General features: G+C 50.0%; 1 protein-coding gene across 6 annotated transcripts; it reads right to left on the bottom strand.

Moving 5' to 3' along the window:
* Positions 1 to 329: 329 nt before the first annotated feature.
* Positions 330 to 21622, bottom strand: LOC117084469 (histo-blood group ABO system transferase). Of its 6 annotated transcripts, XM_033213227.1 has the most exons (8): positions 21243 to 21615; positions 20708 to 20884; positions 7408 to 7477; positions 6635 to 6691; positions 5088 to 5135; positions 3045 to 3080; positions 2041 to 2175; positions 331 to 1067 (listed from the first exon to the last, which is right to left on the bottom strand). In XM_033213227.1, exons 3-8 carry the CDS (start codon positions 7431 to 7433, stop codon positions 377 to 379), a joined length of 993 nt encoding a protein of 330 aa, XP_033069118.1. In that variant the 5' UTR covers positions 7434 to 7477; positions 20708 to 20884; positions 21243 to 21615; the 3' UTR covers positions 331 to 376. The 6 variants fall into 6 exon arrangements, with proteins under 6 accessions (XP_033069100.1, XP_033069112.1, XP_033069107.1 ...); XM_033213209.1 differs by lacking the exon at positions 20708 to 20884 and having other exon boundaries at positions 330 to 1067; positions 2041 to 2172; positions 21243 to 21621; XM_033213199.1 differs by lacking the exon at positions 20708 to 20884 and having other exon boundaries at positions 21243 to 21613.
* Between the last annotated feature and the right edge of the window lie 1625 nt (positions 21623 to 23247).

Genomic DNA, 23247 nt, shown 5'->3' on the forward strand with positions numbered 1-23247 from the left:
TATGTGTATGCAATGGTGTGTCTCTGTGGTGGGGAGGGGTATGTGTGATTGTGTGTCTTTCTGTGTCTGTGTATGTAATGGTGTGTCTCTGTGGCGGGGAGGGAATGTGTGTGATCATGTGTCTGTGTGTCTTTCTGTGTGTGTCTGTGTATGTAATGGTGTGTCTCTGTGGCAGGGAGGGGGGTGTGTGATTTTGTGTCTGTGTGTGTCTATGTATGTAATGGTGTGTCCCTGTGGCGGGGAGGGGGCGTGTGTGATTTGAGGTGGGGGCGAGACCTAGGCTTCAGTTACTGCAACAGGACAAAGGAAGCAGCGTTTACCCGTTCTGCTAAAACCAAGGGCGGGAGGCAGCCCTCCCAGAGCCCCTGGCAGCCGCTCACGGGTTCCGGACCGCCTGGTGGTTCTTGGGCACCGCCGCGAACCTCAGCTTCTTCAGGACTGCGGGCCAGCCCAGCAGCTGCTGGTCCCACAAGTACTCGGGGGACAGCACCTTGGTGGGTTTGTGGCGCAGCAGGTACTTGTTCAGGTGGCTCTCGTCGTGCCACACGGCCTCGATGCCGTTGGCCTGGTCGACCATCATGGCCTGGTGGCAGGCCCTGGTGAGCCGCTGCACCTCCTGCACCGACCCCCCGAAGAACCCCCCCAAGTAGTAGAAATCACCCTCGTCCTTGGGGATGTAGGCCTGGGACTGGGGCCGGCGCTCGTAGGTGAAGGCCTCTCGGTTGCTTCGATAGAAGCCGGGGTGCAGAGTGCCGAACAGCGGAGTCAGGATCTCCACGCCCACGTGGTCGCGAAACTCCATGTCCACGTCCACGCACACCAGGTAATCCACCTCGCTGAGGAAGCGCCGCTCGCAGAAGTCGCTGATCATCTCCATGCGGCGCATGGACACGTCCTGCCAGCGTTGGTAGGCGCGCACCTCAAGCACCGACAGCTGCCGACCGGTCCCCAGCGCCACGCGCGGCACCGCGGCCGGCTGGTCGGTGAAGACATAGTAGTGGACCCGGTGGCCCACCATGAAGTGCTTCTCCGCCGTCTCCAGAAACAGCTTCAGGAAGGTCACGTATCTGCAAGGCAGAACGGGGGGCTGGGGGAGCAGCCAGCCGTGTGCCCCTGGGCTGCAGGAGGCCCGCCCTGCGTGCACCCACCAGCGGCCATTGGAAGGCTCAGAGCAGCAGATGCACCACGTTCTGCTGCCCTGTCCTGAGCGAGTCCTCGGGCTCCGACTCGCTTCATCCTCTTCTCAGCGATGGAGGGACCACCAGCACCTCCTCTTAGTAAGGAGGGCTGAGGGCAGGCGGCTGGAGGCTGGCAGCGGGCCGCAGGCTGGAGCCCGCTCACTCCCCCTCAGCCTGGCCTGAGCCATGCCTCCCCACGCAGCTGCCACTCTTACGGCCGGGCCGGCCATGTGCCCCCTCATTATAAGCTGCGCGTGAGGCCCCCACACTCCCGCCTCTGCACCCTAGAGCTTCCCCCTCCCAGGCTTGAACTGCAGGTATTCCTAACAGTAGGTCATTCCTGGACTCCCCACTGGATCAGGAACCAGGCCTACCATGTGGGGGAAGGGAAGAAGGTGAACCCTGAAATAATAGGGGTGAGTAAGGGTTTGCAGAGGTCACAAACCCTGAGTCCATGGTAGAACCTCTAGGCCCAAGTCAGGTGCCTCCCCCACCCCAGGACATTTCCTCCAACTGCCTCAGATGGCGGGTCCCTCCTTGAGGTCCCCCAGGGCCACCACCAGGATGGGGGATCTCCCATCATTCAGCAAGTGTGCCCCTGAGGCCCCGAGTTTATGGAACAGGCATCGTGGCTGCTTTGCCCCAGCTAGCTCATTGGCAAACCACTCACAAGGGGTTTTACCGACGCGGCAAGCCCACGTGAGCTCAGTAAGATGCTGCGTGAATGACCTTTCCCATCTGCCCTCTGGGAGGACAAGGCTGGCCGCCGCCCCACTCTGTCTTGAACACAAGGGGAGACCTCAATGTCCGTGGTCACTCGTCACTGCCTGGGTCTCTGCCCTCGGCCACCTCACTGACTTACTTTTTTATGGCAAACACAGTTAACCCGATGGTGGTGTTCTGGAGCCTGAACTGCTCGTTGAGGATGTCGATGTTGAACGTGCCCTCCCAGACAATGGGAGCCAGCCAAGGGGTCACGACACGGACGTCCGTCCTACTGCACACGGAGAGAGATGTGGGGTCACATGGAGCTGGCAGGGTGCCACACACATGCGCCTGTGGCACATGGCCACCCCCACCTGGAAACTCTACTCAGCTTCCGCCTCCTCTGACCACCCTTCCAGAGGCAGCCACCCTTCCCCAGGAAACCAGCCAGAGGCAAAGGCGACTCCAACTGGGCAAATCATTCCCAGCCCTCCCTCAACATTGGACCTGCCACAACACAGAGGAAGCTGGGCCTTGCTGACAAAGAGATAGAAACCACCCCTTCCCCGTACCCTCCCCCCGCTGCCCCTCCCCAGGAAGGAGGTACCTATCGGTCTTTGCAGGGGCTTTGGTGAGCAAAGGGACAGGAAACAAGAGACACAAGTCAAAGAAAGCAAAGGGAAAGAGGACAGCCATGTGGGCCTCCGAATTCAGATGTCATGAGAACCTGAGGAGAGAATGGCAAAGCAGCCCCAACTTTTTTTTTTTTTTTTTTTTTGAGACAGAGTCTCATTCTGTCGCCCAGGCAGATCGCAGTGGCACAATCTCAGCTCACTGCAGCCTCTGCCTCCTGGGTTCACGCAATTCTCCTGCCTCAGCCTCCCGAGTAGCTGGGATTACAGGCACACACCACCACGCCCAGCTAATTTTTTGTGTATTTTTAGTAGAGACGGGATTTCACTATGTTGGCCAGGCTGGTCTCGAACTCCTGACCTCGTGATCCGCCTGCCTTGGCCTCCCAAAGTGCTGGGATTACAGGCGTGAGCCACCGTGCCCGGCTAGCAGCCCCAACTGAGATTTACATCAAGGAAACCGCCCTCTAATACCTTCAGAACAGCCCCTTGAGCTGCGTTCAGTCTCAGCTTCAGTAACTTTACTCACCAGGGTGTCAACACCTTTGGCTGGGGGTAGACCATCCTGCAAGCACAAAGCGTCGTCACGTGAGTTTGCATGGAAAGCGTGGGACACAGGTAAGCAGGGGGTGTGCACAGCTGCTGAACCATGACTGGGCGTCAACCCTCCCGCCAAGGCCACACCCTCAGGCTGGAATCGCTGTGGCTGCTCGGGGCCTGTGTCAGCTCATAATCTCAGGACCTCGGGGAAGGGCCGAAGTTCAGAGTCTCTGATTCAACACTTGTAAACTGGCAAGAGGGACCAAGTGACCTCAGAGGTCATTGCTTTCCACTTAAGGCTGGGAGGGATGTAAGGGGTTGTGTCTTAATTCACTGTGGGCAGAGAGGAGGCTGGGTGTGTGGCCTCTGTCCCTCGTTGTTCCCAGGGAAAGGCCCTGAGATGTGCAGACTGCCCCACCTGGGCCCGAAGCCTGCTGGGCCTCCTTGTGGGCTGGTGGCTTCTAGAGCCCGGCCTCCTGTCTGAGAAGTGGGGGAGTAACACCTGCTCCACGGTGGCACGAAGCACTGTCAGGTGCCACACGCAGCCTGTGGGGACGTGTGGGCTGCAGTGCTGTCCCCACCTAAAGTACTGTAGAGGCCCAGGAGACATGAGCCAGGGCCATTTCAACTGTCAGTAATGGCCACAATTTGAATGTCCAAGATGGCCTTTGAAAGCAGGGAGTCAGCAGAAAACAGGAAGGAAATTCTGACACTTGGTACAACCTGGATGGACCGTGAGGACATCACGCTCAGTGATTTGAGCCCGTTATAAAAAGACAGGTACCGTTGATTCCACTTACAAAAGCAAGTTCGAGTAGTCAGACCCGTCACAACAGACCATGAAATGGTGAGCTGGGGCAGGGGAAACGGAGTTGTTATGTTATGGGGACACAGCTTCAGTTTTGCAAGATGAAAAGAGTTTTAGAAATGGATGGTGGTGATGGCTGCACAGCGATGTGAATGGACTTAACACTACTGAACACTCCAAAATGACTAAGATGGCAAATTTTATGTTAAGTGTATTTTACCACAATTTAAAAAAAATCAAAAGCAGTGTGGCCAGCTTGGGATTGATTGCCTCGACTTTCTCGTCAGCACTGATATAGGCCCACATCCTGGGAAACAGGCCCCCAAAGCCCCAGACAGAACAGACCAGCTCGTCATCCTTTTTTTTTTTTTTTTTTTTCTGAGATGGAGTCTCACTCTGTCGCCCAGGCTGGAGTACAGTGGCCGGATCTCAGCTCACTGCAAGCTCCGCCTCCCGGGTTTATGCCATTCTCCTGCCTCAGCCTCCCGAGTAGCTGGGACTACAGGCGCCCGCCACCTCGCCCAGCTAGTTTTTTTGTATTTTTTTTTTAGTAGAGACGGGGTTTCACCACGTTAGCCAAGATGGTCTCGATCTCCTGACCTCGTGATCCGCCTGTCTCGGCCTCCCAAAGTGCTGGGATTACAGGCTTGAGCCACCGCGCCTGGCCTCGTCATCCTCTTTAAAAGCCAATTTGAAGGCCAGGTGCAGGGGCTTACACCTGTAATCCCAGCACTTTGGGAGGCCAAGGCAGGCGGATCATTTGAAGTCAGGAGTTCAAGACTAGTCTGGCCAACGTGGTGAAATGCTGTCTCTGCTAAAAATACAAAAATTAGCCAGATGTGGTGGTGGGTGCCTGTAATCCCAGTTACTCGGGAGGCTGAGGCAGGAAAATCACTTGAGCCCGGGAGACAGAGGTTGCAATGGGCAGAGATGGCGCCACTGCACTCCAGCCTGGGCAACAGAGTGAGACTCCATCACACACACATACACAAAAGCCAGCAACACGCAGCTGGTCAAAACTGAAGCTCCAGTTCCATCATGCTCTCTAAGTAGCTGCAGGACGAGGGCCAAGTCAGGGCAGAGACTGGGGAACGAACAGCCTCCGCCCTCGGAGTCACAGGAGGAAAGAGGACCTGCCCCAGCTCCCACATGCTTCTGTCCACATGCACACATGTGCCAGGGCTGCAGGACAATTCTGTGACATGGGCGGCACTGACGTTATACCTTGGCAACGAGACACGCTGCAGACCGTCTGGTTCCCTAAAAGCCATGCTGCAGAACAAGAACACAGGAGATGAAGTTTATTCCAGGAGCAGGATTTAGGGCACAAGTGCATGGAAGCCAGCTGAGGGTCCCAGTGGAAGGGACACAGCGTCAGCCTGGAGTGTGGAGCAGAGTCCACCAGAAACAGTCACAGAACAGCCATCACTGTGGCGATGGGCCTGGCATGGGCCCGTGTGCCAGACCCTGTAATGGCCAACGCTGCAGTCTGAGGTCTACGTTCGCGGAGCCTCACAGCCCACACATTCACCAGACACGTGGAAGCCAAGGCCGGGCAGCGTGGAGTTTCAGAACATGCCTGCAAACCATGAGGCCCCCTCCCATCAACAGATGGGGTCTGATATTCCGTGTTTCTAAGAAATAAAATGCACCAGAAGTGATGCTGGGTGACTTTTGAAGCCAGGCCCTAAAAGGCAATCTGGTTTCTGTCTCATCTTTCTTGGGATGTTGGTCTTGGAGCCTCCCAACAAAGCTGAGCAGGAGCCCAGGCCCCGGAGAGAGGCCCTGAGTAGGTGTCTCAGCTGAGAGCCAGCATCACCTGCCAGAGACACAGGGCAGTCTTTGCAATGACCCCAGCCACCGTCTGCCAACGCCTGCTGAGGCCCCAAAGTGAACCACCCAGCTGAGCCCAGCCCGCCCCAGGAGGCCCAGGGAGAGATAGTCATCAATGATTGTGATTGCTTTCCACGGATGGGGTGGTGTGTTCTGCAGCCATAGGTCACTGACACAAGTGGAAATTAGCAGACGCGGCAGGGGAGAGACAGGAGTGGTCTCAGCAGAGGCCATAGCACAGGCAAAGGCCTGGAGTCATGACAGCACGGCAGGTGGATGAGTGACAAGCCACTTGCCTGGGGCACAGAGGGTGATGGCAAAGGAGGGAGAGATGAGGCTGGGGAGGTCAGGAAGGCGGGATCAGACCATGAAGAGCCTCTTACCTTATATTCTGGAAAGATCACTCCAGCTGCTGTGAGGAGAAGGGGGACAGGGCTGATGGGGATGGGGAGACAAATCTGAGGCTGTTGCAGAGATGAAGGCAGCCCCACCAGACCCCTGGAGCAGGACATCGAAGGCAGAGAGGCCAGTGGGCATGGGAGCTGCTGAAGAGCAGGGCTGGCAGGATTTGGGAACCCAGTGTTGGGGTGAGGGCAAAGAGAGAATTGAGGATGGCTGGTGGAAGGTGACTCGGGAGGGGGGGTGAGGGCGGGGAGAAAAGACCATGTGTGGTAACTCTGGGTAAGCCCAGAGCTGGGGACTGGAGGTCAGAAGGGAGGTCAAGGCTGACTCCAGAGATGTGGAGGCAGACGTATCCAGGTGACCCTTCAAGGCCACAGAGTTGACCACGTCTACACTGGGCAGGGCATAGAGAGGGGGCCTAGGCCTACCCATGTGTGTGCCCAGAAGAGGGAGGGGGAGTTCCCAGAGTGGGACCCCAGCCCACAGCCAGCACCCTGGCCAGCATAGACGCTCCACCTGCCCTTCCCTGCACTCACCAGAACCCCCGTTCCAGGCTTCCTGGCAGTAGGCTTCTGGGGCTTAGGACCCCGTAACTGCAGGAAGGAATTGCGCCAAGACTCAGGACACAGAACCAAGACTGCCTGTTCATCCCTTCCTCCAAAAAGCACATGGTGTGGCCAGCAGCATGAGCACTAGAGTTCCTGGTGAAGCTGCAAGGCTTCGAGACAGGCAGGGCAAGTTCTCAGCAAAGCTCAGGCACCTCGCCATGTCCCACACTGGGAGGTGGATAGGAGGGTGGTCCCTGGGATATTGCTCATGTATGGGCATCTGCAGGAGCGGCCGAGCCCCACCCCGCGCCACCCGTGTGTTGGTCAGTGTAGTCCCTAAGGCCACCTCAGGCAGTGTTTCCAGGCCATATCCACAGATGTCCCGGTAGAGCGGGCAGGTGACTTCATTCTGTGGTTCTGGGGCCTTCTGTGTCTGGAGGCGACTAACAGCTTGGGACCCAGAATTGCCTTCCCCATCGCCAGCCACATAACGGTGGGCAAGGGGCTTGCTCTCCCAGCCCCAGACTCCCCACTTAGGAAAATTTTAAATGGGAGGGAGATGAGCCCGTTGCCCAGGTGAGGCTTAAATAAGGGAGTCAGTAAACACACCCTCCACCAGAGCTGGACGCGGGCAACAACTGTCCTTAGGACCCTGATGACTGTGATACTTGCGGGACTCAGGGGGGCCCCATGGGTCTGATCGGCTGCTGTGGCCACTTCTCCCCAAACCAGGCCAGCCTCAATGGTCAAATGTGTCTTACCCAAACAAGACCAGGACCAGTATCATTAGGAAAAGGATCACAGGTAGAAGTGCGTACCATTTTGCTTTTCCTGGAAAGCAGGAGTGGAAAAATCAGATTACTCACCTTCCTTCTCTCACCTGACCCACTTTACCTGTCCTGTCTTGTGATTCAGGCCCCACGCCCTGTGACGGGCCTTCATCTGCCAAGACGGTCCCTCTGCCCCACAGGTGATGCTCTGAGCCCCACCTGAGCATCTCCAAACCCAGTCCAGATCCGGCCCTCCTCCCACTCAGAGAAGAGAGAGGCGGTCTGATCCTCCCAGCTCATCAGCCCGACTGCTCCTGCAGACTCTGAGAGTCACCCTGGCTTCCCAATGACCACCTTCCACTCAGCACCCCCTTCCCCTGGGAGACTGGAACGAACCACACTGAAATGGCACCTCGAGGTCACCGCTGAATCCACTGAGGGAGGTCAGGACAGCCTCATGGCCAGGCTGAGCCAGGAGCCCAGACCAGTTCCTGCCAGGGAAAGGAGCCACCAACTTCCCCTAGTATCTCCCTGCCCTTTCAGAGGCTCCTGCCCTGGAAACAATCATTGTCTTTCTTTTAAGGTGATTTTTATGTATATTAAAGTGGTGTACAGTAGTTCCCTCTTATCCACGCCTTCGCTTGCTGGAGTTTCTGTTACCCATGGTCAACCAGAGCCCAATAATAGGTGAGTACAGTACAGTAAAATATTTTGAGGACAGGTCTGGTGGCTCATGCCTATAATCCCAGGACTTTGGGAGGCTGAGCCAGGAGAATTGCTGGAAGCCAGGAGTTCCAGACCAGCCTGGGCAACATAGTGAGAACTCATTTCTATCAAAAAAAAAAAAAATTAGCGGGACATAGTGGTGCACACCTTGGGTCCCAGGAGGCTGAGGTGGAAGGATCACTTGAGCCTGGGAGGTGAAGGTTGCAGTGAGCCATGACTGCACCACTGCGCTCCCGCCTGGGTAGCAGAGTGATTGCTTTAAACATAAACAAAACAACAACAAAACCCCCACAAACTAAGATATATACACATTTTTTTTAGAGAGACCACATTCACATAACCTTTATTACAGTATATTGTTTTTGTTTTTGAGACAGAGTTTCGCTTTTGTTTCCCAGGCTGGAGTGCAAAGGGGCAACTGCGGCTCACTACAGCCTCCGCCTCCTGGGTTCAAGCAATTCTCCTCCCTGAGCCTCCCAAGTAGCTGGGTTTACAGGCATCCACCACCATGCCTGGCTAATTTTTTGTATTTTTAGTAGAGATGGGTTTCACCATGTTGGCCAGGCTGGTCTCGAACTCCTGACTTCAAGTGATCCACCTGCCTTGGACAGTATATTGTTATAATTGTTCTATTTTGTTATTAATTATGGTTGTTAATCCCACCCTGTGCTTAATTTATAAATTAAACTCTATCGGCCGAGCGCGGTGGCTCAAGCCTGTAATCCCAGCACTTTGGGAGGCCGAGATGGACAGATCACGAGGTCAGGAGATCGAGACCATCCTGGCTAACACGGTGAAACCCCGTCTCTACTAAAAAAATACAAAAAACTAGCCGGGCGAGGTGGCCGGCGCCTGTAGTCCCAGCTACTCGGGAGGCTGAGGCAGGAGAATGGCATAAACCCGGGAGGCGGAGCTTGCAGTGAGCTGAGATCCGGCCACTGCACTCCAGCCTGGGCGACAGAGCGAGACTCCGTCTCAAAAAAAAAAAAAAAAGAAACTCTATCATAGGTATGTGTGTATAGGAGAAAACATGCTCTCTATAGGGTTTGGTACTATCTGTGGTTTCAGACGTCCACTGGGGATCTCGGAACGTATCCCCCGCAGTAAGAGGCAACTTCTGTTTTCATGAGGGCAAGGTTGAAGGGCGTCTATCTCCCGGCCCAGTTCCTATTCCTTCCCCCGAAATCAGTCCCTTTCAACTAATTCATCTGTTACTTCTTATCTTATAATGCTTGTGCGTATTTACCTCCATCTTTCTAAATCCTGTGACCATGAAACAATTTATCTCAAATAGCTTCCTGAAACAGAAACATGGGAGGCAACATTTGAACTTTACATGCCCTAAATTATTTTTACCATTTTTGTAGTTGGTAGATTGTTTGGCTGTAGGGAAATCTCAGCGGAAATAATTTTCTTTCAATTTGGCAAAAATGGTTCCATTTTTAAAAACTTTGAAAATCAATTTCATTTGAGGGATAACTTACATCCAATGAAATGTACCCACTTTAGGTATACGGTTTTGATGAGTTTCACACAATGTAGATACATAGGTAATCACCACCCCAAACAACATATACACATTTTCATCACCCCAGTAAGGTCCCTCCTGACCCTAGCAACCACAGATCTGATTTCCTGGCGTTTCTCATAAACAGAATCGTCTGACACATGCTCTTTTATGTCTGGCTGTATCACACAGCATGCTGTTTTGAAGATTTACCTATATTGTCACGTGTATCAGTTGTCTGATCTTTTTTATTGCCAAGAAGCACGCCATTGTTAATCCGCCACAATTCGTTTATCCTGCCTCCTATTGACAGAGACTTTGGTTTTTTCAGTTTGGGGCCACTAGAAATAAAGCTTCTGTAAACACCCATGTGCAGGTATCTGTGGACCTGTGTTTTCATTTCCCTTGAGTAAATACCAAGGAGTGGAAAACATGGGTCATATGGTAAGTATATGTTTAACTTTGTAAGAAACTGCCAAACTGTGTTCCAAAGTGGTGACTGAATTTTCCATTCCCACCAGGAATGTATGAGAGCCATGGGTGCTCCACTTTCTTGCCAACACTTAATGGTCACTCTTTTATGCTTTAGCCATGCTAGTAGATGAGTAGTGGTATCTAATTGTGGCCAATGACTAATTGTGGTCAATCATCTTTTCATGTATTTATTGGCCATTTTTTGGCTTCTTCTGAAGCCTGTCCAAGTCTTTAGCTCATTTTATTAGCATTTATTTATTTACTTATATATATTTTTGGGGGACACGGTCCCACTCCAGTTGCCCAGGTTAGAGTGTGGTGGCACGATCATGGCTCACTGCAGCCTCGACTTCCTGGGTTCAGGTGATCCTCCCACCTCAGCCTTTTGAGTACCTGGGACTACAGGTATGCACCACACCTAGCTAATTTTTTGTGATTTTGGTAGAGATAGGGTTTCACCACGTTGCGCAGGCTGGTCTTGGGAACTCCTGGACTTAAGCGATCCACCCCTCAGCCTTCCAACGTGCTGGGATTCCAGGCATAAGCCACCTCACCCAGCCCTTTATTTTAATTTTTTTTAGAGACAAGATCTTTCTCTGTTACCCAGACTGGAGTGCAGTGGCACGATCACAGCTCACTGCAACCTTGAACTCCTGGGCTTAAGCGATCTTTCCCCCTTAGCCTCCTGATTAGGTGGGACTACAGACATGCACCAAAATGCCAGGCTAATTATTTTACCCTTTGTAGACACTGGGTCTCATTATAAATTGTTTCTCTTTTTATTATTGAGCAGTAGAATTTATTTCTGTATTTTGGATACAAGTCCTTTGCCAAATACAAATATTGCAAATATTTCCTCGCCAGCCACAGAAAGACAGATAGTGCATGTTCTCACTTATCTGTAGTATTGAAACATCAAAACAACTAAATTCATGGAGATAGAGAATAGAAGGATCGTTCGCAGAGACTTGGAAGGGTAGTGGCAGGGGTGGGAAGGTATGTAGGGATGGTTAATGGGTACAAAAAAATAGAAAGAATGAATAAGACCCAGGGAGACTATAGTCAATAATAATTCAATTATACATTTAAAAATAACTAAAAGAGAGGTCAGGCACAGTGGCTCACACCTATAATCTCAGCACTTTGGGAGGCAGAGGCAGGTGGATCATCTGAGGTCAGGAGTTCAAGACCGGCCTGGCCAACATGGTGAAATCTCATCTCTACTAAAAATACAAAACCTAAGGCCAGGCATGGTGGCTCATGCTTGTAATCCCAGCACTTTGGGAGGCCAAGGCAGGTGGATCACAAGGTCAGGCATTTGAGTCTAGCCTGACCGACATGGTAAAACCCCCGCCTATACTAAAATACAAAAAATTAGCCAAGCATGGTGGCACTTGCCTGTAATCCCAGCTACTTGGGAGTCTGAAGCAGGAGAATCTCTTGAACCTGGGAGACGGAGGTTGCAGTGAGCCAAAATTACGCCACTATACTCCAGCCTGGGCGACAGAGCGAGACTCCATCTCAAAAAAAAGAGAAAAAAGTTTAAAAATACAAAAACTCGCTGGGCGTGGTGGTGGGCACCTGTAGTCCCAGCTACTCAGGAAGCTGAGGCAGGAGAATCGCTTGAACCTGGGAGGCGGAGGTTGCAGTGAGTTGAGATGGGCGCCACTGCACTCCAAGTTGGGTGACAGAGCGGAGACTCCATCTCAAAAAAAAAAAAAAAAAAAGAATAAAAATAACAAAAAGTAAGTATAATTGGATTGTTTGTAACACAAAGGATAATTGCTCAAGGGGATAGATACCAGTTCTCCTTGATGTGAATTTTCCATTGTATGAACCAAAATATCTCATGGACCCCATAAATATGTACACTAACTATGAACACATAAAAATGGAAAACAAAATACTTCTTAGGAAACAAATATTTTCTCAGTCTGTGGCTTATTTGTTCATTTTTCCTTAATTTTTCTTTTGAAGGGAAGTGTTAATTTGATAAACTCTAATTTATCCTTACGAAAATGAAACCATTTTTAGGGTTTGAGCTTTTTTTGCCTCATCTATTACATTTTTGCCTACCCCAAGTTCACGAATATTTTCACTTATTTTCTTCAGAATTCCATAATTTTTGTGTATGGTGTGAAAGGCTAAAGTCCCTTTCTTCCCCCAATGAGTATCCAGTCATTTCAGCCATTTGAATTGAAAATACTTTCCTTTCTCCATCCCATCACCTTAGCACACTTATCAAAAAGCAACTATTTAAAAATCAATTGACTATATCTGTGTGGGTCTGTTTCTAAACTCTGCATTCTATTCCATTGATCTATCTGCCTATCCTAATATCAATCTATTTGCATTACTGTAGCTGTGTAATCCACCTTGAAATCCAGCCTGGAATGTAAGTCTTCCAAGTTTGCTTTTCATGTTCTAATTGTTTTGACTATTAGGAGACCTTTGCATTTCTATATAAATTTTAGAATCAGCTGTCAACTTTACAAAAATTTCTCCTGGAGTTTTCACTGAGATTATGTGGACTCTGTAGCTCCATCTGGAGAGAAGTGACAGTTTAGCAATATAAGTCTTCCAATCCATGAGCATGATATAGTTCTGCATTTATTTATGTCTTCTTTAATTTTTGTCAGCAATATTTTGCAGCTTCGTGTTGTTTTATGACTTTTTTTTTTTTTTTTTTTTTGTCAGGGTCTCACTGTGTAGCCCAGGCTGGAGTGCACTGCAATCTCTGCCTCCTGGGCACAAGTCATCCTCTCACCTCAGCCTCCTGAGTAGCTGGGGCTACAGGTGCATGCCATCATGCCCAGCTAATTTTTTTCTTTCCTTTTTTTTTTTTTGTAGAGACAGGGTCTCACTATGTTGCCCAGGCTGGTCTCAAACTTCTGGGCTCAAGTGATCTGGCCACCTTGGCCTCCCAAAGTGCTGGGATTACAGGCATGTGCCATGGTTCCTGGTTTGTATTGCTGTTTTAACTGTATAGGCATTTCTCCTAATTTGGTAAATTATTCTCTAAGAATTTCATGTGTTATGATGCTACTATAAATGGTATTTAAAATTTTTCATGGTTCAATTGATTGTGGCAAGTATTACATAAAAATAATTGATTTATTCTTGTTTTTCTTTCTTTTTTTTAGATGGAGTCTTGCACTGTTGCCCAGTCTGGAGTGCAGTGGTGTGATCTCCAGCCACTGCAACCTCTGCCTCCCGGGTTCAAGCAATTCTCATGCCTCAGCCTCCCAAGTAGATGGGATTACAGGCATGCACCAACACACTCAACTTTTTTTTTTTTTTTTTTTTTTTTGCATTTTTGTAAAGATGAAGTCTTGCCATGTGGGCCAGGCTGGTCTTGAATTCCTGGCTTCAAGTGATCTGCCCACCTTGGTCTCCCAAAGTGCTGGGATTGCAGGCGTGAGCCACCACACCTGGCCTGATTTATTCATTGACTTTGTATCTTGAGACCTTGCTAATGGGCTCACAGCGTACCTATATATAATATATATGACAATAATAGCACAGAGGAGCAAGGAGGCAATGAAGCCATTATATATACTGGAACAAGGAAAGGTCACCAGACAATAACTTGAATATACGGGAAGAAATCAAGAGTAAAGTCAGTGGTAAATATACAGTGTAACACAAAAGACTTGAAAAGTGTTTTTCTCCTTACTTGTCTTACTGAATTGAAAAGAAATAAGATTGTGTGAAACAATAATTATAATACTATGTTGTTGAGTTTATCACATATGTAGATGAACATATATGACAATAATACCACAAACCACAAGCAAGGAGAAAGGAAATGGAGTTATATTGGAGTCAAGTTTCTGTATTTTACTAAAATTAATATTAATCTGAAGTAGATCCTGATAAATTAAAATGCATATTGTAATCCCTGGAGCAAACACTAACAAAATAACTTTAAAATATACACTTGAAAAAGGGAATTTAAATGGTACACTAGAAAATACTTAATGCAAAGAAGGTAGTAAAAGATGAACAGAAGAACAAAAAGGCATAAAACGTAGAAGACAAATTGTGAACTGATGGGTGGAAATCCAACCACAACAAAAATAACATTGAATGTGAATAGACTGAACATGCCAATCAAAAGGCAGAGATCATTAGACTGGATTTTTTTTAAAGCTTTGATTATAAGCTGTCTATGAGAGACATACTTTAGAAACAAAGATACAAATAGGTCAATGCAAAAGGATAGTAGATTTGCTATGCAAACAACCATAAGGGAGCTTGAGGAGCAATACTAACATCAGGCCAAAAAGATTTTTTTTTTTTTTGAGACAGAGTCTTCCTCTGTCGCCCAGGTTGGAGTGCAGTGGCACGATCTCAGCTCACTGTAACCTCGGCCTCCCAGGTTCAAGCAATTCTTGTGCCTCAGCTTTCCAAGTAGCTGGGATTATAGGCTCATGCCATCACGACTGGCTAATTTTTTTGTATTTTTAGTAGAGATGGGGTTTCACCATGTTTATCAGGCTAGTCTCGAACTCCTGACCTCAGGTGATTCATCTGCCTTGGCCTCCCAAAGTGCTTGGATTACAGGCGTGAGCCACCACATCTGGCCAACTTTGTTAAGATCAAAAATCTTACTAGAGATAAAGAGAAACATTCTGCCATGATATAAAGTCAGTATATCAGGAAAATATAACAAGCAGAAATATATACACACCTGCCAACCTAGCCCCAAAATACATGAAGCAAAAACTCACAGAACTGAAGGGTGAAACAGTCAATTCAACCATAATGGTTGGGCAGGGCATGGTGACTCACGTCTGTAATCCCAGCACTTTGGGAGGCCAAGACGGGTGGGTCATTTGAGCCCAGGATTTCGTGACCAGCCTGAATAACATGGCAAAACCCTGTCTCTACAAAAAATACAAAAATCAGCCAGGCATAATGCTGCTTGCCTGTAGGTGCAGCTACTCAGGAGGCTGAGGTGACCTGAGCCTTTGGGGGTGGGACCGCAGTGAGCTGTGATCACACCACTGCACTCCGGCCTGGGTAACCAAGTGAGACCCTGTCTCAAAAGAAAATCCAAGAAACACTAATTGGACACCAAAATCCTACCCCACTCTCAATAATGGATAGAGTAATTAGAAAATCAGTAGATACAGACGACTTGACATCACTAGACACCAACTGACATCTCTAGAACACGCCACCTGGCAAGAGCAGAAGTCATGTTTTCTTCAAGTGCACATAGTCTCCAAGGTCAATCATAGATTGGACCATAAAATAAGTCTTGAGAAATTCTAAAGGACTGATATACACAAAGTTTCTTCACTAACCACAGGGGAATGAAATTAGAAATTAACAAAAGACATTTGGGAAATCTACAAATATGTATAAATTAAACAACACACTTCTAAATAAGCAATGGGTCAAAGAAAATCAAAATATACTCTGAGCTGAATGAAAATGTAAACATGGCATACCAAAATTTATGAGATATAACTAAAGCTGTGTTTCAAGGGAAATTTATAGCTGTAAATGTCTAAATTAGAAAAAAAAAAATCTTAAATCAGCGTGTAAGCTTCCATTGTAAGTAACTACAAAAAGAAATGACAGAACAAATTAAACCCAAAGTGAGAAGAAGGGAAATTAATAAATACTAGAGTGGAAACCAATGAACTAGAGCACAGAAAGAAAAAGATAAAGTAAAAAACAATCAAATATCAATTCTCTGAAAAGATCAACAGAATTGACAAAGATTTAGCTAGATTGACCAGAGAGAGAGAGAACACAAATAACTAAAATCAGGACTAAAAGAGGAGAAACCAATTCCAATCTTACAGAAATTAAAAGGATTTCAAAGAAATAATATGAACAACTGTTTGCCAACAAATTATGCAAATTAGGTAAAATGGACAGATTCTTACACATAAACAAGAAAGCAGTTAGAAGAAAATATAAGATTAAATCTTTGTGACATTGGATTAAGATTTCTTAGATATGACGCCAGATGCACCATTAATAAAAGAAAAAGTTAATAAATTGGAATGCATCAAAATGTAAAATTTTGTACTTCAAAACACCAATAAGAAAGTGTTAAGACAAACTATTGATGGAGTGAAAATATTTGCAAATCTGGTGTGTATATATATATATATATATACATATATATGATACTGTATATTTGGTATATGTAAAGAACTCTCAAAACTGAACAAAGGAGACAACTCAGTTTTTAAAAGGCAAAACATTTCAACAGGCATTTCACCAAAAACATATACAAATGGCTAAAAAGCACAAGAGAAGACATTCGCCATCATTTGTCATTGGGGAAATGTAAATCAAAACTATAATGAGATATCACCTTTTACCCACAAGAATGGTATGTATTGCTGCAGATGTACAGAAAGTGGAACCCTCAGCCAGGTGCAGTGGCTCGCGCCTGTAATCCCAGGACTTTGGGAGGCCCAGGAGTTTGAGAACAGCCTGGGCAACATGGCAAAATCCCATCTCTACAAAAAATATAAAAATTAGCTGGATGTGGTAGTACTCACCTGTAATCCCAGCTACTCAGGAGGCTGAGGTGGGAGGAGCAATTGAGCCCAAGAGATTGAGGCTGCAGTGAGCCAAGATCATGCCATTGCACACCAGCCTGGGTGACAGAGCAAGACCTTGTCTCAAAAAAAGAAAAAAAGAAAAAGAAAATTAGCACCACTATACACTGCTGATGGCAATGTAATGTGGGGCAGTCACTTTGGAAAACAGTTTGCTGGTTTCTTAAAATGTTAAATATTTATTTCCTGTATGACTCAGCAATTCCACTGCTGGGTATCAACCCAAGAGAAATGAAAACATATGTCCACACAAAGTCTTTTTTTTTTTTTTCGAGACGGAGTCTCGCTCTGCCGCCCAGGCCGGAGTGCAGTGGCCGGATCTCAGCTCACTGCAAGCTCCGCCTCCCGGGTTTACGCCATTCTCCTGCCTCAGCCTCCCGAGTAGCTGGGACTACAGGCACCCACCACCTTGCCCGGCTAGTTTTTTGTATTTTTTAGTAGAGACGGGGTTTCACGGTGTTAGCCAGGATGGTCTCGATCTCCTGACCTCGGGATCCGCCCGTCTAGGCCTCCCAAAGTGCTGAGATTACAGGCTTGAGCCACCGCGCCCGGCCCACACACAGTCTTGTACATGAATGTTCATAGCAGTGTTGTGCAGTTTAAAATAGCTAAAAAAGGCCGGGGGCGGTGGCTCAAGCCTGTAATTCCAGCACTTTGGGAGGCCGAGGCGGGTGAGTCGCAAGGTCAGGAGATAGAGACCATCCTGGCTAACACGGTGAAACTCTGTCTCTACTAAAAAATACAAAAAACTAGCCAGGCGAGGTGGCAGGCGCCTGTAGTCCCAGCTACTGGGGAGGCTGAGGCAGGAGAATGGCGTAAACTCGGGAGGCGGAGCTTGCAGTGAGCTGAGATCGGGCCACCGCACTCCAGCCTGGGCAACACAGTGAGACGCCATCTCAAAAAAAAAAAAAAAAAAAAAAAAAAAAAAAAAATGCCAAAAAAGCTGAAAGAGCCAAAATGTCCTTTAACTGATGAATGGATAAACAAAATGTAGTCTACCCGCACAATGGATTATTCAGCAATAAAAAGGAATTAAATACTGATACATACTACAATATACATGAATCTCAGAAACATTATTCTAAGTGAAGGAAGTCAGGTGCAAAAGACCGTGTAACATAGGACTCCATATGAATTGTCCAGAAAAGGCAAATCTACAGACAGAAAGTGATTGTCTGAGGCCAGGTGGGAATGGGGAATGACTGCAAAGGAGTTCCAGGGAGTTTTGGGGGGCTGGGGATGGAAAAGTTATAAACTTTATTTCACAACTCTGTAAACTAACTGAAAATAATTCATTTGAAACAGGTGAATGTTATGGCATGTCAATGACCCATCAATAAAGCTATTTCTTTTAATGGTGCCATTAACCCCAGCCCACTGACTCTAAACTGAAGGAAGACAGATGCTAGGTGTGTTCAGTAGGGCTCCATCAAAGTTGATTTTTTGAAGTTGTGGGCACCATTCCAAGTAAGGCCAGGTCAGGTCTTACCAACACAGGCCTCCATAACAACTGTTTTAGTACTGACTGTGGTTAAGGTAAATATTAAAAGCCAGTGCCCTTATACAAAGGCTGGAATGTAACAAAATCCTACCAAGAGTTTTGCCTAGACCTTTCCTGGGCCTTCAAGCATGACAAAATAACAAAGGAATTCTTAACAGGACCCATTTAGGATTAAACACGTTTTATTGGGGGTCTGAAGAAACTCCCCAGGCCTCCATAAATAGGTTTACTGGGGGTCTAAAGGAACTCCCCAAACTCCCACGATTTAGGAGGCAATATAAGGGTTTTAGATTAAGTAAATTTACTGAGGATCCAGAGGAAGGTCTTCAGGACTCAGACCTTAGGTGTAGATTAAAAGAAGTCAATTACTTATGTCTTTAGATGAATGCACACTTACACATAGACACATAGCTTAGAAGGTATATAAGCTCTGGAAAACTGTAATTTTGAGTTGGTCTGGTGATAATTGCCAGGTCTTATCCTTGTAACTGGTTACAGAAATAAAAACTCTCTTCCTCCCCAGTTCATCTGCATCTCATTATTGGACTGTGAGAAATAGCAGCCCACACTCAGTTTGGTCCAGGAACAGTTTGATCTCTTCTTGGCCAATCTCCCGTGAAACCCACCAGAATGGAGGAGAGCCGGGACCCGGTGCACTGTCAGCTTCCAAAACTCCTTTACGTGGTCTCAGTCCTCCAGGGATTATGATCGGTGTGAAGGAGCTGGGCATTCTCTAAGGAGCCAGCATATGACACCCAGCTCACCACCCGCCAACCGCATCCTCACTGTCATCTCCAAGGCTCTTTCATGTCCTCTTCCTGCCTTTCGGGGCCACTCCCTCTGAGTCCACCACCCTGCCCTCCTGCCCTCCCCAACAAGCCTGACTGATTTCTGGAGCAGGGCCTTCCCCATGTGAGCTCTTCTCCCTGGCATGCTCATCCCCTAGATTTCCACACACTGGGTCCCTCGCCCTTGGTGTCCCTAGGGACACCTGCTCACCAGCTCCCGGCTGCAGGCACGTTCTAGCACAGGCCTGCTTGTTCTCATTAGTGTTCAACCAACATTGGTTGGATGACTAAGTCAACACGCAGAATGTGGGTAACCTGAGAATGGGCACTCATTTGCCAGGTTTCTCAAAACACCTAACCTCTTAGTCTTCAAGATGTTTGTCTTGGGTGCGGTCATGGGCCAGACCCAATACTGGAACCCCAGGAGTATGGAGACCAACTGCCAAGTCCCCGCTCCTCCAAGGCTCCCTGACATGAGACCAACTAAGACAGCATAACCCGTGGCGCAGGACACGCTCCTGGGGTGGCAGCTGTGTTCATCATCTTGACTGGGTCAAGATGTATCCAGCTGTTCCTTTTATGTGCAGTTTATTGTATACATATGTTGAAATATATTAAGACAAAAAAAGGGAACAAAAAAAGGAAACAAAGGCCACAAAGGAGGGACAGGGAAGAACCCAGAACGCGCTGGCAGCACAGGGAAGAGGCAGGTGTTTGCAGTCAGACCTGAGTCCCAGGTCCCACTCAGCCCTTCCTGCTTGGGACCAGAGCACTGTCCTGGATCTCTCCAAACCTGTTTTCCCATGGGTGAAAGAATGGCTCGGGAAGGATTTACTGTTCTTTCCTGAGAACTCAGCGGTAGTGAACACAGTGCTGCCTCACAATAAACACTGATAAATGGTGAGCATTGTTGAGGGCAGGGCCTCGACCTACCACCACACCCAGTTTTCTTTTTCTTTCTTTTTTTTTTTTTGAGACGGAGTCTCGCTCTGTCACCCAGGCTGGAGTGCGGTGGCCGGATCTCAGCTCACTGCAAGCTCCGCCTCCCGGGTTTACACCATTCTCCTGCCTCAGCCTCCCGAGTAGCTCGGATTACAGGCGCCCGCCACCTCGCCCGGCTAGCTTTTGTATTATTTAGTAGAGACGGGGTTTCCCGGTGTTAGCCAGGATGGTCTGGATCTCCTGACCTCGTGATCCGCCCGTCTCGGCCTCCCAAAGTGCTTGGATTACAGGCTTGAGCCACCGCGCCCGGCCCACACCCAGTTTTCTTCATGAATTTTCCACTCCTCTGCCTCCCGCACCTCTGGGGCTGCACCTCCCAGGCAGGAGTCCTCACAAACTCAGGCCTCACTGTGCCTTATCCCCCACCTGATTCCAAATCAAAAGAAAACATTTCTCTCCCCAAATGTGTACACAGCACTCCTCTAAATTAAAGGGCTGTGTGCTGGCTCTGAGCACCCCACCTGGCTCTCCCTGGCCTTTGGCACTGGGGTTCACTGGCCTGCAGCCTGCGCCCCATGGTCCTGCGCTCTGCATCCCTCCCTCTGAAGCGAGGTCGTTGTCTGGGTAAATACCCAATTCATCTTCTCGCCCCAAGAAAATTAAGGACAGGTGATCCACCCTCGGCCTTTCAAAGTGCTGGGATTACAGGCTTGAGTCACCGCTCCCGGCTCCCTAAATAATTTCTTCTTAACTCCTATATCACCTGAGCGCTCAGGGCGCAGTTCCCCAGTCACGCTTGGGCTTTGAACTTGCCCACCTCGCCTTCTCGAGGCGCCTCCGCGTTTCGGGTACTGAGGCTGTTCCTGGCCAACCCGGGTAGGGTTGGGGGCCGGGCAGGGCAGCCGGAGCCTCGTCCTCGTCCAGGGTCAGTCGGTTGGTGCTGAAAATAGCAGCTCATGGAAGGCTGGGAGCGGGGAGGGTGGAGCGGGAAGAGGCCGGAGACTGCCACGGCGTCGGGGTATCCCGCCCTCACCGGGACCCGGGGACCCCGGAGACGAGCCCCCCGGCCAGGCTGCGCCACCGCACCCATCCTGCTTTCGGGTCCCAGGCACCCACCGCGCGGCCGCGCCCACCTGCCAGCCGGCTCCCCAGGACCCAGGGTCTCGGAGGCTGGGGCGGCGGCCAGCCTGAAGCCTCGCGGCCTTGAGCGCGCCCCCCGGCCCGGCTGTCGGGTGCACCCCGGATTTCCGGCCTCAGCGGCTCCCTCGCGGGCACCCGGGGCCGAGACCCGCACTCACCAGCCAGCGTCTGCCGCAGCTCGGCCATGGCTCAGCGTCTGGTCTCCGCCGCCGCCTTCCGCCCGGCAGCCCTGGGGCGGGGTGAGCCCGAGGCGCCCCCTCCCGGCCTGCGCCGCCCGCCGCCCCGACTTGCCGAAGCCGGACTCGGGAGGGGACAGCGAGGCGCGAGAGGCGGCCGGGGGTCTCCAGGGACCCCTGCTAGGAACGGACGGCGCCTCCTCGCACGGGCCCCCATGGGACCCGCGCGCCCCTCGCAGCCCTGGTCCCCTGGAGCCCTGTCACTGCATCCCGCCCGGGGCCGAGCGGCTCCGGGTACCCCTGAAGCCCCGCCCCCGGGGGACCCCTTGACGCCCTGTCCCCGGGGCAGGGGCGACCCCCTGACATCCTGCTCCTCCGGGGGTGCGGGGAAGACGAACCCCTGAAGCTCCGGCCCCAGAACCACGACCCCCGGCTTCCCGGCTCGCACACGCCGGGCCCTCCGGCCCCGCAGGACCCTGTGCCCCGCGCCCGCGACGCCCCCCTGGGCAGAGTCGCTCCCCCGGCCCAGGCCCGCGGCCCCACGGAGTTCTGCGCCCCGCACACTGAGGAACCTTCGCGTTCCGGCTGCGATCGAGTCCCCCTCTGGCGCCCGCCCCGGGGCCCTGAGGCCCCTTTGCGCGTTCCCCGGACTAAGCCCTGCTCCGCCCCGCCACGACCCCAGCCCTTGCCTGGCCTCCGCCCAAGGAAGCCCAGGAGAGGGCGGCGGCGGCAGGGACTGGGGAGAGCGCGCCCCACTGCGAAGAGGAGGAACCTCCCGAAGGCTCCAGGCGACGACCCAGAAGCTTCTTCCTTCTTTTCCTGGTATCTCTCAGAGGGGTTTACACTGATACCCCGTTCACAGGACCCTGATCCCGTCCCGCCCTCCCGGGGCACCGTTCTCATCTCCGTGAAAGCTGAGGGCATCTTTAATGCTTCCTTTCCCTCCCACCCAAAGTCCAGTTCGCCAGCTCCAAGACGTGTCCCTGGTGCAGGCGCAGGAAAAAAGTATGGCAATTCCTCAAAACATCCAACAGAATTACCGTACGAGGCGCGGTGGCTCACACCTACAATCCTAGCACTTTGGGAGGCCGAGGCGGGCAGATCACTTGAGGTCAGGAGTTCAAGACCACCCTGACCAACATGGTGAATCCTCCATCTCTACTAAAAATACAAAAATCAGCCGATCGTGGTGGCTGTTACCCGTAATCCCAGCTACTTGGGAGGCTGAGGCAGGAAAATCGCTTGAACTTGGGAGGTGGAGGTTGTAGTGAGCCAAAATCGCACCACTGCACTCCAGCCTGGGCAACATAGCAAGACTCCATCTAAAATATATATTTATAAATTATATAATTATGTTATTTTTATTATTATTATTACTGAATGAGCTGGCAATACTTTTGGGTATACACCCAAGGAGTTGAAAGGGGGTCTGGAAGAGACATGTGCACACCCGTGTTCCTAGCAGCAGAACTCACTATAGCCAAAAGCTGGAAGCAGCCACAGTGTTCACCAAGCCGTGATGGCTGCACTGAGTGGGTCTATCTGTAGACGGAATACTACTCAGCCTTAGAAAGGGAAGAGATACTGACACCTGCTACAGCATGGATGAACCTTGATGCCTTATGCTAAGCAAAAGAAGCCAGTCCAACAAGGAAAAATGCCAAGTGATTCTATTTACTTTTTTTTTTTTTTGGCAGAGTCTCCCTCTGTCACCCAGGCTGGAGTGCCATAGTGCGATCTTGGCTCACTGCAACCTCTGCCTCCCAGGTTCAAGCGATTCTCCTGCCTCAGCCTCCCAAGTAGCTGGTACCACAGATGTGTGCCACCACGCCCAGCTAATTTTTGTATTTTTAGTAGAGACTGGGTTTCACCACGTTGGCCAGCCTGGTCTAGAACTCCTGACCTAAGGCAATCTGCCTGCCTTGGCCTCTGAAAGTGCTGGGATTACAGATGTACGCCACCATGCCTGGCCACGATTCCACATATC

The sequence above is a fragment of the Trachypithecus francoisi genome, unplaced genomic scaffold (genome assembly GCF_009764315.1).
Source record: "Trachypithecus francoisi isolate TF-2019V2 unplaced genomic scaffold, Tfra_2.0 Contig00492, whole genome shotgun sequence".
In the NCBI taxonomy this organism is placed as follows: Eukaryota; Metazoa; Chordata; class Mammalia; order Primates; family Cercopithecidae; genus Trachypithecus; species Trachypithecus francoisi.